This window comes from Chiloscyllium plagiosum, unplaced genomic scaffold (genome assembly GCF_037043375.1).
Source record: "Chiloscyllium plagiosum isolate Xiang-an unplaced genomic scaffold, Cpla_swu_hap1 HiC_scaffold_3, whole genome shotgun sequence".
Taxonomy (NCBI): domain Eukaryota; kingdom Metazoa; phylum Chordata; class Chondrichthyes; order Orectolobiformes; family Hemiscylliidae; genus Chiloscyllium; species Chiloscyllium plagiosum.
In genome coordinates this window covers 99,748,985-99,763,647 of record NW_028270141.1, presented here as the reverse complement: position 1 = coordinate 99,763,647, position 14,663 = coordinate 99,748,985, and the positions used below count along the sequence as shown (strand labels likewise).

General features: G+C 41.3%; 1 protein-coding gene and 1 long non-coding RNA gene across 3 annotated transcripts in view; one reads left to right on the top strand and one right to left on the bottom strand.

The window, feature by feature from the left end:
• Positions 1–14,663, top strand: part of LOC148150629 (uncharacterized) — a 28,380-nt gene that overhangs the window by 2,084 nt on the left and 11,633 nt on the right. The window contains exons 2-3 of one of the 2 annotated variants that reach the window (XR_015754051.1): positions 9,181–9,248; positions 10,685–10,801. This is a non-coding gene — a long non-coding RNA (uncharacterized LOC148150629). Of the gene's footprint in view, positions 1–9,180; positions 9,249–10,684; positions 10,802–14,663 lie in introns of those variants that run through there. The other variant, XR_015754052.1, reaches the window with a different exon arrangement.
• Positions 9,395–14,663, bottom strand: part of map3k5 (mitogen-activated protein kinase kinase kinase 5) — a 189,942-nt gene continuing 184,673 nt past the window's right edge. Inside the window, exon 29 of the mRNA XM_043685981.2 lies at positions 9,395–10,420. Coding sequence (XP_043541916.1) covers positions 10,339–10,420 — 82 coding nt within the window. The 3' untranslated portion in view covers positions 9,395–10,338. The remainder of the gene's footprint in view (positions 10,421–14,663) is intronic.

Here is a 14,663-nt window from a genome sequence, read left to right as displayed (position 1 = left end):
GTATATAGATCTTTCCAGTTGCAAAACTTTGTAGGAAATGGGATGGCAGTTGTTGAGGCATTTTTGCTGACTTCAAGGGTTTTGCACAAACCAATTGCTCCTATATATTAGCGCATCAGTAGGCATCCTCCATACAATATGATTAAAAGAATAAAGTGAGACCAGAAAGGACAAGATAAATGACAATGGAAACTGAAAGAGGTTGAAACTGTATCTATCAAAAGTGTTCAGGCAGGAATACTCTTACCGGAACCTCTCTTACCTGAGAAATAATGCATGAAAGGTCTGCAATTCAGTATGGATGTCCTCACTGAAATCTGCCACCTTCTGAAACTGCAACTTCAAAACAAGGAAGGACCCCTTAGTTGCTAGACCATTTCCAGGCAAGTTGACTTTGCGTGGCATCACTTACGTTATTGCTTGTTTCGCAGTGCCTTTCAGACATTGAATCATGGTTGGTCTACAAACGTACATGATGTGGAGGGCCAGTGTTCGTTTACTTTCAAATAAACCTGTTCGACTATAACCTGGTGTTGTGTGATTACAAATGTACAATAAGCACACTGTAAAAAAAAATCTGTATTCAATACAACTCAGTATTCAGTTGGTGTTGAACTCCCTTCATGCTCTATGGTATTGACTCCAGGCTTTCGAATTCACCAAGCATTCCAGAATGCATATCTAGCAGCATTCTTCTGTTGACTGCCTCATTAAAAGGCGTGTCTGAACCATCTGCAACGGAATCTGTATTCTACCTTGCCCTTTGGCAAGCTGCTTTCCTTTTCCGGTCTGCACTGGATACTGCCCATTTTGCCTAGCATCCCCTCACATGCATGTCCTGTCTCTAATCTATTCCCTTGGATATTTGGGCAACGTCAGTGTTCGAATGGATGACTGTGACTATCCAATCAAGAAACAGTGCCGTGTCGTCAGTTTTTTGGCATTCCATTTCAGTTACAGTTGATAAAGCGTGGCGCTGGAAAAGGTACAACAGATCAAGCAGCAACCGAGAAGCAAGAGAGTCGATATTTCGGATAGGACCTTTTCCAGCGCCATGCTTTATCAATTCTGCTGGAGAGTCCTCACTGTCTCCCTAATTCCATTGTTACGAGTCTAGTTTGCATCTCTGCGAGACAACAGCCAAAGAGAAAGATTGTCGTGTGAGGTTTGTGGTTTTGAAATGGGAGTAAGAAATATGTTGTGTGCACCTTAAAGAATTTAGGGACATGGCATGAAGGGAAAGTGCATTGTGAGAAACTAGGCTAGGTTTGAGGAGACCGTCACATTTAATGGTTTCTTCTGTGCTGCTATGCGTAGCCTCAGCACTGGGGCTTCCAATAGTGACCAGCACCATCTCCTCCACGGGGGTTAGGAAATGGATGTACATCTCTTGCCATCCAGTTAGCCCCTACTCCACGATGTTCTACAGGAAAGGGTGAAGTGCACCAGCAGATACAGTGCAATCTGGTTGGTTGATGAGACTGTTAAGGTTGAATAGTGGTGAGTGTTATGTAAGATGTAGTTGTAGTTGGAGCCTCACAAAATTGTGATAGTGTGGTGAAGCATATGATAATTACCTTACCGCCAGTATTTTCTGAAGAGTAGTCATCCAGAAGGGAAACCAGTAAAGTTAGCTAATGAGACATACTGGTCCGATTCATCTTATACACGTACTTCAAAATTGAGGTCCAATAGGACCAGTTTGTTCATTTCCAGGTACTGCTGTGTCTTTTTGAAATGCAGGAAACACGAGCTAATTGTGTACACTACAAACTGCCATAAAGAACAAGACATAATGATCTAAGAACCTGTTTTGGTAATGTTGGTTGAGGAATAAATGTTGGCAAATACTCTGAGGCTTATTCTTCGAGACAATGCCTTGTGATGCTCCATGTAAATAATCGCCCCAAAATTAAATGATCACCCCAGTTACTCTGGCAGCATCCTGGAGACCTTTCACCCATTTTGTGAGAGTACCAGTCATTCCAAATCTGTTCCTAGCTTTTGCAGAATTAGGAAATCTTTACCCAGCAAGGGTTGCGGCAGAGAAATGCCTTTTAAGTTGGTTTTGAGCCTTACACATGATAAAACCCAGAAATAGAAGCAGATAACTTGCAGTACATATGCTGGATAAAGAACTATTACAAAATAGTCATTTTTTTCACCTGACTTGGTGCACTGAAGGATGAGCACAATTCATAATTTGAAAGTATCTGGTTCCAAGATATTAGAGACAAAAAAACCTTGCAGATGCTGGAATTCAAGGTAGACAAGCAGGATAAAAGCAAATTACCGCAGATGCTGGAATCTGAAACCAAAAGAGAAAATGCTGGAAAATCTCAGCAGGTCTGGCAGCATCTGTAAGGAGAGAAAAGAGCTGACATTTAGAGTCTAACTGACTTGACAAAGGGACAGTTAGACTCGAAACGTCAGCTCTTTTCTCTCCTTACAGATGCTGCCAGACCTGCTGAGATTTTCCAGCATTTTCTCTTTTGGTAGACAAGGAGGAGTCTGGAAGAATGCAGCAAGCCAGGCAGCATCAGGAGGTGGAGAAGTTGACATTTCAGGTGTAATCCTTCTTCAGGAGGAGGGTGGGTGTGGGGGGAGCTGCAGATAAAGGGGGTGGTTGGGGCAGGATGGTGAAGTGGGGATAGGTGAAGGCAGATACAGAGTATGACCTGGTTGGTCAATAGGAGGAATGACTCCAGCAGCTGACTGGGAGGAGTGGAAGGGAGAGGGAGGGGCTGGGAAGGGGGTCAGGGAAAAGAAAGGAAGCTTATTTGAAATTGGAGAACTCAAATTTGAGTCCTCCAGGCTGTAGGCTGTCCAGGCAGAACATGAGGTGTTGTTCCTCCAATTTGTGGCTTCATTCCTGATAAAGGGCTTAGGCCTGAACCATCGATTCTCCTGCTCCTCGATGCTGCCTGACCTGCTGTGCTTTTCCAGCACCACACTCTCGATTCATTGTGGCAATGGAAGAGGACAGGGAGGGTCATGTCAGAAAGCAAGTGCAAAGGGGAATTAAAATGGGAGGTCTGGGTGGCCCTGTGGACTCTGTGAACCATTCCCTAAGTTTAGGTTTGGTCTCCCCGATGTAGAGAAGAACACATCGGGAGCACCTGATGCAGTAACCAGGTTGAAGAGAGGCAGGTGAACCTCTGTCTCACCTGGAAGGACTGTTTGGGGCCCTTTGTGGAGGTGAGAGGTGTGGTGTATCAGCAGGTTTTGCATATTTTCTGGTTGCAGGGGAAGGTTCCAGTGGGTTTGGAGGTTTGGTGGGGAGACTGGCGCAAGCCAGGGACTGTCGAAGGGTACAGTCCTTGCGGAAGGCAGAGGGGGTGGGGATGGGTAGATTTTCTTAATGGTGGGGTCTAGTAGGAGTTGGTATAAGTATGTAAAGATGATGCGTTCGATGCGGAGATTGGTGAGGTTGTAGGTGAGGACAAGGGGGTTTGGATTGGGGGGTTTAAAGCAGTGGAACAGGAAATGGAGGTGGTGCAGTGGAGGGCTCTCTGGATGACGGGGTGGCGGGGGGGGGGGGTAAAGATGTAGCTCCTTTCTATTGTAAAGAAACGCATTTGGGTCTGTGCATAAGTGTCTGTTTTATGCAAGGATAATTTTTCGGAGGCAAAATGGGTAAGTAGATCTGAAATTTAACTCTGTTCTTTCTCCACAGACATTGCCAGCCCTGCTGAGTTTTTCCAACAATTTCCTATTTTGTTTCCAGGATCTGCAGTTATTTGTTTTATTTTTCAGTTTTTGTGGAATGATGAAATTTTTGGAAATGTTCATTTATCTAGGTTTCATGGAATTTTTTATTTGTCATCTCAACTTTCTGTTGTGTAATCACATTACCCACAATGGTGTTTCCCAAACATTTTTTCCCCATTGTAACCTCATTGAATGGCTTGAAAATCTGTGTAAACCCTCAGTGAACAACGTGACGGAAAGTGGGGTCTGGGTTCAAGTCTCATCTAGTCCAGAGATGTGTCATACCATGTTTTAATAGGTTGCTTAAAAATATCCACGAAGGAGGCAAGATCATTGATGAATCAGCTGAAGGCAGTTGGACCTAGGATACTACCCTGAGAAACTAAGGATTTTTGTGGTGCAGAGATAGCCTTTTTAATTATTATGGCTACAGAATTAGGTAAACGCTTGGAATCCTGCAGCGAATAACTCAACCCCTTATTCCCTGAAGTCTGTCCACCAAGGCAAAGTGTAATGGAAAACTCTCCATTTCCCCAAGTAGTGCAACTCCAACAATACTCAAGAAATTTGACATCACCTCAGACAGCTTGATTGACAGCACATCTATAAATACTCACTCTACCCCAAAGCTCAGTAGCAACATAGTGTACTATCTGTACGATAGAGTGCAGAAATTCACCTGGTCTCCTTAAACAGTACCTTCCAAGCCCACAACCACTGCCATCTAGAAGGACAAGAGCAGATAGTTTCTCTCCAAGCCAAGACCCACCTTAACCCGGAGCAATATTGGTGTTCCTTCAGTGTTATTGGATCAAAATATTAGAACTCCCTCTCGAACAGCTTTGTGAGTATATCTGCATCAAATAGACTACAGTGGTTCAAGAAGGCAGCTCAGCACCACCTTCTGAAGGACAATTAGGGATGATAATAAATGCTGGCCAAGCCAGGAAAGCTGACATCCTTTGAATTAACAAAAACATTGAGAAAATCATAATTTGTCCACCTTTTCTTCATAAGATGACCCCTTCAACCCTAGAATCAGTGAAACGAACATTCTCTGAACTGCTTCTAATTGTATCCCTTAAGTAACAAGACAAAATTGTATATAGTACTCCCATGGAGTCTCATCAAGGCCCTGTACCTACTTTAATATTTAATTCTCTTTGCAGTTAAAAAAACATTCTATTTGTCATCCTGATCACTAGCTGTACTCACATGCCAAATGTTTGTGATTCATGTACCAGGACACACACGTTCCTCTGTACCACAGAGTTCTCTGATTTAATTTAATTCTCTCAATTTAAATAACATACTGCTGTTTTTGTCTTCCTGTCAAAATAGAATCATAGAGTCATGGAAATGTACAGCACGGAAATAGACCCTTTGGTCCAATTCGTCTATGCTGACCAGATATCCCAACCTAATCTAGTCCCACTTGACATCCCTCCAAATCCTTGCTGTTCATATACCCATCCAGATGCCTTTTAAATGATGCAATTGTATCAGCCTCCACCACTTGCTCTGGCAGATCATTCCATACATACATCACCTTCTGTGTGAAAAGTTGTCCCTTAGGTCTCTTTTATATCTCACCTTAAATCTATACCCTCTAGTTCTGAACTCCCCAATCCAGGGAAAAGTACTTGCCTATTTACCTTATAAAATCATTATAGGCTTGAGTAAGGTCACTTCTCAGCCTCTGACGCTCCAGGGAAAACAACCCCAGCCTTTTCAACCTCTCCTTATAGCTCAAATCCTCCAACCCTGGCAACATCCTTGTAAATCTTTTCTGAACCCTTTCAAGTTTCACAACTTCCTTCCAATTGGAAGGAGACCAGAATTGTATGCAATATTCCAACAGTGGTCTAACCAATGTCCTGTACAGCCACAACATGACCTCCCAACTCCTGTACTCAATACTGTGACCAATAAAGGAAAGCATACCAAACGTCTTCTTCACTATTCTATCTACTTGCCACTCCACTGTCAAGGAGCTATGAACCTGCACTCCAAGGTCTCTTTGTTCAACAACACTCCCTAAGACCTCACCATTAAGTGTATAAGTCCTGCTCAGATTTGCTTTCCCAAAATGCAGCACCTCACATTTATTTAAATTAAACTCCACCTACCACTCCTCAGCCCATTGGCCCATCTGATGAAGATCCTGTTGTAATCAGAGGTAACCTTCTTCGCTGTCCAGACCTCCAATTTTGATGTCATCTACAAACTCACTAACTATACCTCCTGATTTTTAAACTATCAAGTTTTTCCAACTCATAACTCATTTATATCCTTTTACAGACCCATGTCCTCTTTGCAGCCTACTCTATTTGTCTCATTATTAAATTTAGCAACTGCACATTTCTTCAGTTTATCCAAGCCTTTGATCTACATTGTGATAGTTGAGGCCTCAGCACTGATACCTATCAAAGTCCATCTGGTACCAGCTTGCCAACCCAAAAGTGACCAACCTATTTTACCCTCTGCTTTCTGTTAACTAACCTTTGCTCTATGTAATATTACATCCCCTGTATCATGTGCTCCTATTCCATGCAGTACCCTTTGATTGTCATTTATGTAAATGATTTGGATGAGAATTTGAGAGGCATGGCAAATAAGTTTGCAGATGACACCAGAATTTGTGGTATAGCAAATCATGAGGAAAATTATCTAAGATTATGAAGAGATCTTGATAAATTGGATCAATGGGCTGAGGAATGGCAGATGTGAGGTATTGCACTTTGGTATTGCACAAGGGCAGAGCTGAAAAATGTGTTGCTGGAAAAGCGCAGCAGGTCAGGCAGCATCCAAGGAGCAGGAGAATCGACGTTTCAGGCATAAGCTCTTCTTCAGGAATGAGGAGGGTGTGCCAAGCAGGCTAAGATAAAAGGTAGGGAGGAGGGACTTGGGGGAGGGGCATTGGGAATGTGATAGGTGGAAGGAGGTTAAGGTGAGGGTGATAGGCTGGAGAGGAGTGGGGGCGGAGAGGTCGGGAAGAAGATTGCAGATCAAGAAGGCGGTGCTGAGGGAAGTGAGGGGGGAGGTGTGGGCGCAAGTTTTACATTTCTTGCGGTTGCAGGGGAAGGTGCAGGGAGTGGAGGTTGGGTTGGTGGGGGGTATGGACCTGACGAGGGAGTTGCGGAGGGAGTGGTCTCTCCGGAACGCTGATAGGAGAGGGGAGGGAAATATATCCTTGGTGGTAGGATCCGTTTGGAGGTGGCGGAAATGACGAAGGATGATACGATGTATCTGGGGATTGGTGGGGTGGTAGGTGAGGACCAGTGGGGTTCTGTCCTGATGGTGTTTGGAGGGGCGGGGTTCAAGGACAGAGGAGCGGGAAGTGGAGGAGATGCGGTGGAGAGCATCCTCAACCACGTCTGAGGGGAAATTGTGGTCTTTGAAGAAGGAGGCTGTCTGGGTTGTTCGGTATTGGAATTGGTCCTCCTGGGAGCAGATGCGGCGGTGGCGAAAGAATTGGGAATATGGGATGGCGTTTTTACAGGGGCAGGGTGGGAGGAGGTGAAATCTAGGTAGCTGTGGGAGTCGGTCGGTTTATAGTAAATGTCCGTGTTGAGTCGGTCGCCCGAGATAGAAATGGAGAGGTCTAGGAAGGGGAGGGAGGAGTCTGAGACAGTCTAGGTAAATTTGAGGTCGGGATGGAAGGAGTTAGTAAAGTGGATGAACTGTTCAACCTCCTCGTGGGAGCACGAGGTAGCGCCAATACAGTCATCAATGTAGCGGAGGAAAAGGTGGGGTGTGGTGCCAGTGTAGCTGCGGAAGGTGGACTGTTCCACATATCTGATGAAGAGGCAGGCATAGCTGGGGCCCATGCGGGTGCCCATGGCTACTCGTTTGGTTTGGAGGAAGTGGGAGGAGTGGAAAGAGAAGTTGTTCAGAGTGAGGACCAGTTCAATCAGTCGAAGGAGGGTGTCAGTGGAAGGGTATTGGTTGGTACAGCGGGAAAGGAAGGAAGCGGAGGGCTTTGAGGCCTTCGTGATGGGGGATGGAGGTGTATAGGGATTGGATGTCCAATGTGAAGATAAGGCGTTGGGGGCCGGGGAAGCGAAAATCATGGAGGAGGTGGAGGGCATGGGTGGTGTCCCAAATGTAGATGGGGAGTTCTTGGACTAAGGGGGACAGGACTGTGTCAAGGTACGCAGAAATGAGTTCGGTGGGACAGGAGCAAGCTGAGACAATGGGTCGGCCGGGGCAGTCAGGTTTGTGGAGAGGTCTAGGAAAGGGAGGGAGGAGTCTGAGGCAGTCCAGGTAAATTTGAGGTTGGGGTGGAATTATATGCCATCTTTAATTGACAAAGCATTACTCAACTACATTGAATGCCATATGTGGAGCTAAGGCCTTAGAATGTACCCTGTATAGGATTCATTGGGCATTATTAAAGGTGTGTATGGTTGTACCACCACTGATGTAACTTGCAATGTCCAGTTGAAATAACTGCAAAGCTTGCCCTTGTCAGGTGCTGAAGAAAACAATTTGTGGAAGTAATATGCTTGACGTGGCCCTCATCAACTATTTGTTACAGACATATCATGTCACAATATAACAAAACAAAAAATAAAGCAAAGTGTGGTAGATGCTGGAGATCTGGAACAAACAGAAACAGAAATTGCTGGAGAAACTCAGCAAGCCTGGCAGCAGCTGTGAAGAGAAAACAAGTGTTAATGTTTCAAGTCCAGTGACCCTTTTTAAGAGCTCACAATCGCATTGGCAAAACTTATCCATGAAGCCAACTACTGGACACATTTCATTATGTAGTATTGATACCATCATTTTGTTTTTGTTCATTCATGGGATGTGGGCATCACCAACAAAAACATTTTTAGTTGCCCTTGAGAAGGCCAGACTGCTGCATACCATGTGGATTATAGTTTATCAATTTTGATACAACTGGCCAGTCTGGTAAAATATTTCAAGCTGCAATTAAGAGTCTAATGTGTTGCTGTGGATCTGTAGTGACACATAGACCTGACCAGGTTAAGAAAAGTAGGTTACCTTCCTTAAAGTCATGAGTGAATCTGCAGTGTTTCTACAATCCAATAATGTCAGGGTCACCACTACTGATGATTATTAAAATAAATTGGGAATGGAAGTAACTGAACTTAAGTTTTTCAACTGCCAAGGCAGGGATTGAACTTTCATTACCAGATTATGAGTGCAGACTTCTAGGCTACTAGTCAAGTGATATAATCACTGTGTTATTGCATCCACAAAATAACTCCCGTGAGTCATACATGAATAGGATAGACTTCCATGATATTATTGTACAGTTAATTTCATGGTATGGTAGGAGTCATGATCCCTACATGGTGGAAGTCCATGTCAATATTATTCAAGGAAGTACAGTTGATTAGAATAGAGAGAAAAAAAAACAAAGGTTTGATAGGAATAAAGAGGATCTCAATAATGAGTACAGTCCAGAGAGTGTCCTATATAATGATTTTCTCATTACAGATCCTGCCATACACATTATGTGGTTATGAGGCTACCGTGAAGATCCTGCCTTCTCAACCTCATCTGAGGTGGGTAACCCTCAGGTTAAACTCACCACCAGTCATCTCTCTCAGGGACAGCTGTAACATTTACCTTTAAATGTAGTATAATGCAAGTATAAATTCCTAAGAGAAACAGCATACAAGTTGCCTAAATAATTCACAACAAAAATAAATGAGTTAGTTGTCATATTGATTTATTTTTGGAAGTGGTTATCATAACTTTAGCTTTATAACAAGCCTTTGGTGGCACAAAGTTCAGTAACGAATGTAAACTGTCGCACTAAGATTTAAAGCATATTACAACATCCATTACAATAGTAAACATGATTAACTGTAATTACACAATATAAAGCCATTTAACCCAGGTTACAAACTGAGACAATTAGTTATAATATTCAAATATTTAATAAAATTACCATTACCAAATTTAGTCATGTAAGTTAGATTGTTCAACCGCAGAAACATATAAAGGCATCTTAAAATAACTGGTTATATTCCCAGATATTGTAAAAAAAAGTTGTGTGCAGTTTTGCGCCACATACATTAACAGTAGTTCAATGAAATGGCATCTATACGAACACGAAAATGTCTGGTATAAAAAAAAGTACACAATTGGTTTGCGCTATTTATTAGTACAAGTCAAAATAGAAACCTAAATGTGACTGCTATAAAAGGGATAATTTTCCAGTTGTGTACACTCTGCAGAGCCTACATTTGCTAGATGTATACATTAGGTTTTGGGCAAGCACTGCACTTCATTTTCCTACTGACTGGTAAATCATATACAGTGGACCTTCAACCATCCAATATATACTGTTAGCGTACAGGTGTCTCCATTGGGAATGGAAAATTGAAAAATTATCCCTCAAAACTAGTATTCAAGGTTTCATAATTCTCTTCCTTAAATATTGTTATTTTGCATAAAAACAGTTTGCAAAATTGCACAGTTGTGGACCAAACTATTCACAGCACACACACACTTTGTCAGCATTTCAGGTACACAGTACTTGTTGCAGCACACTTCTAACAATTTATATGTTTACACTGTCTAATTTGTTTCAATTTAAAGTGCTGTATCTCATCGAGAGATGATGCTATGTGCCCAAATACAGGTTCGTTAGGTATGATCTAGTGGGGAAGGAAATTCTCTTTTTCTGTTCTCCACAATTGCTTTCCATAACTTGCAAAGCATTCCACCTCTGAGGAAGAACAAAAGATACAGATCCATTAGAAAATTGCTATCCAAAGCATGGAACATGTCTGTTGTGCAGAAATTACAAAGGATGACAAAGAAATAAATTTTATTACTTCATCTTCAAATTTTCCTTTTTGAATGCTGTCATGTATTCCTTTATATTGCAATCCAATGCTTTTTTAAATTTAATAATTCAGAATTCTAAAAACTTAGCTAAATGTAATCTACAAAACTTTATTGATAGTATTTTCTAATCATTTTCTGGCAGTAATAGATATGAATCAATCAAGCGTAGAGGACCACGATTCCAATGACAAACATTAAATGAGAAACTGCTGGAAGAAACAGAATAGTGTTGGGTCGCAGACAAATGGAATCATACAAAGAACATCCCCATTGAGGAGGACCGAAAAGAATTAAATGATCTGTAGATCAATGGTGGTTTAGTGAAAAAAACTTGGATTGAGATGATGGGAACTTTCTTTACTCAGAGGGTGGTGAATCTGTAGAATTTTCTATAATTGAAGGCTGCTGAGGTAAAGTCACTGACTATATTTAAGAAAGAAATAGATTTCCAGAGGCTAAAAGCAGGAAGAATAAAAAAAAGTGATGCATTACTGACACAGAATAACTGTAGAATGTCAAGTGCAGAAGGATTTAAGGATTCTGATGCACGAATTACAAACATTTAGTATGCAAATGCAACATTTAATCAGGAGGGCTCTTCGGATGCTATCTTTTACTCCAAGAGGAGCTGAACGTAAGAATATGCATGTTTTACTTAAGTTTTACAGGGAATTGATGAGACCACATCTTGAATACTATATGCATTTGGGTCTCCTTATTTATGGATGTAATTGTGTTGGAGGCAGCCCAGAGGAGTTTTTATGGAATCCCAAATGTCTGTCAGCACAAGGAGGTGGCCATTTGGCCTATTGTTCCTGCACCAGCTCAAATGAGCATTGTTACCTTGTGTTAGAACTGCCCATACTGAGCAGCACAAAATGGCTGATGGCTGCCCATGTCAAATTCAGTAGAACATGGCTGGCATTAGTTAGAGAGTTAAAAATCACACAACACCAGGTTATAGTCCAACAAGTTTAATTGGAAGCACTATTTTTCGGAGCACCGCTCAAAGTACAGTACTTGCAGAGTTACATTGTACTTTGTTCAAAAACTGCATGAATTCATGTAAGAGTCTGTTAACTCACTTTTTGGATTAGAATCAGTCTAAACATTATGGCACAGACAGGGATCACAGGAGGCTGACACCTTCAACATCTTAACATCTTATCTGGCTGATGCCAATTGTTAGTTAACCTGAAAATGTAACTTTTAAAAAAAACTTTTGTGATTTACATATGAAAGTAGTGGTCATTCTAACAGATGAGAGACTCAAGAAACAATCAAGGTATTTTTCAATGTATAATTTCAGTTACATCACACTTGTAAACTTTTGCTATAAATTCTGTGTCTTACAATTGTGTACACTACAATCACCTGATGAAGGAGCGACGCCCCAAAAGCTAGTGCTTCCAATTAAACTTGTTGGACTATAATCTGGTGTTGTGTGATTTTTGACTTTGTACACCCCAGTCCAACACCAGCATCTCAAAATCATTAGTTAGAGACCTTGGGAAAATATTTGCCTAATGTAGTCTTCACAAGTAGAACAATAGTAGCTCAGCAAATTCAAGGTTACTGAACTGAGACTGTAAAGGCAAAAGAAATAGATAAGACATTTAATTAATGAATCTCTCAAATTATTTAATAAATCTGTTGCAATACTAATAGTGTGTTTAGTTAAGATTCTTCAGAAAAAATCATAGACATAGATTCCAAAGTAGTTATAGATAAACCTACTTACAAAAAGTTCACTAAAAGCATTAAAGTAAAACAATTCCTGAAGAAGGGCTTATGCCCGAAACGTCGATTCTCCTGTTCCCTGGATGCTGCCTGACCTGCTGCGCTTTTCCAGCAACACATTTCCAGCTCTGATCTCCAGCATCTGCAGACCTCACTTTCTCCTAAAACAATTCAAACCAGTCTCAGACATCGTGAAACCATGTAGGACCAGAGGTGGACCATAAGCCTCTCCATCTCTTTGTTGTTCAGTAATACGAATGGCTTAATTAGAAATATATTGAAATTGTAGAGTGTGACAGTACTTCCTTCAGGTTAAGGACTAACAACAGTTACACTGTATCAAGTAAATTGCTGAGGCAAGGTTGAACTGCATAAGATGCTGTACCAGAGAACCAATTACGAAGGTATAACTCAACACTGCTAACCAATTGTAAACAAGGGATGGGGGTTGCGCTCTAAGCTTGAAGTGTATAAGTGAAGACATTCTGAAACTGTGTGTGCCTTATTGCTCAAGAAATGAAGCTGAAATAAGAGTCACCTGACACCACCCTGTGACTCGGACTCTCATTGAAAACATGGCATCTAACACCTAGTGCCAAACTCTTGTTTTTTCCCCATATCCTTGCATATTATTTTTCTCCAAATACTTTTGCATTGCCATCTTGAATGCCTCATTGGAATCTGCCTCCACCACGCTTCCAGGGCGAACATTCTATATCCTAACTACTCAGTAACACTTTATTTTCCCTACTTAATTCTTGCTTCTTTTTCAGACTACTTTAAATCTATGCCCTCTGTTTCCACTTGTAAAAGGAACACATTTTTTCAAATCTACTCCATTCACCTCACTCATAATTTTGAAAACTTCCAACAGATCTCCTCTTAGCCTTTCTCTGTCTAAGGAAAATAGTCCCAACTTCTTTAATCTATCCTCATAACTGAAATTCCTCATCTCTGGAAGCATTCTTGTAAATCAATTCTGTACTGTTTCCATTTCATTCGTATCCACCCCATAATGTGCTGCTCAGAAATACACACAATATCCCAGCTGAGGTCTAACAAGTGTCCTGTACAAAATCAACATCTTCTTGCTCCTGTACTATATGCTTATTAATAAAGCTGAAATTTCAGTATACTTTAGTCACTGCCACTTTCATGATCTGTGCACATATACACCCATGTCCCTCTGCTCTTCTATCACCCCTACCATTAGAAATGTATGCATTATTTTGTATTGCTTTCCAATGTTCTTCTTACCAAAATGCATCAACTCTCAATTTTCTGCATTGAAATTCATCTGCTATCGATCTGCCCACTCCACCAACTTATTTCCGTCTTTTTGGAGTTCTACGCTGTCCTCTTCTGTTCGCCCTTCTTCCAAAATTTTGTGCCACCTGAAAACTTTGAAATTGATCCCTATACACCAAGATCTAGATTATTAATATACATCAGGAAAAGGCAAGGCTTCCCAATATCAATTTCTGGGCAACAACACTCAAACCTTCTTCTCGCCTGAAAAATATCTATTGATCATTACGCTCTGTTTCCTATCACTCAGTAAATTTTGCATCCACTTTGCTACTTTCCCTGTTATTCTGTGATCAATTACTTTCCTCAAATCTGTGGTGCTGCACTTCTAAAAGTCTACACATATCACAAATCTAAAGCATTTCCATCATTGATCCTCTTACCTTTTAATAAAACTCCATCCAATTAATTAAACATAATTTTCCCCTTAGTAAGCCTCGATGACTCTCCCTAACCAACCCACTACTTTCCATGCAACTACTAATTGTAACCTGAATAATTGTCTCCAGAAGCTTTCCCAACACTGAAGTTAAACAGAACGCTCTGTAATTGCTCGGCTAATCCTTCTTGGCTTTTTTGAACAAGGCTGTAATTATATAATTTTCCAGTCCTTTTGCACCTCACCCAAATCTAGGGAAGATTGTGGCCAGTGCTCTTGGCATTTTCACATTGAGGAGACCCTCTATTATGTTATGTGGCACTATTACCATGCTAAATAGGATAGATGTCAAACATATCTAGCAACACTAGATTGGGTGTCTATAAGATGCTGCGGACCATCAACAGCAGCAGAACTGTATTCAACCAAAATCTTGAAATGTCATAGTCTAGCATATCCCACACTGTACTATTACTTTCAAATTGACAGTCCGCTGCTGGGTCAATAAAACATGCAGGAGGACATGCCAGGAGTATTATCACGCATACCTTAAAAAAAGAGAAGTTAACCCAGTTAAGCTAAAAATCTTGTGTGCCAAACATTGAAACAGCACATAATAGATAGGGCTGAGCAATCCCATAGCTAATGGATCAGATCTAGGCTTTGCAATCCTGTCACATCCAGTCGTAGATGG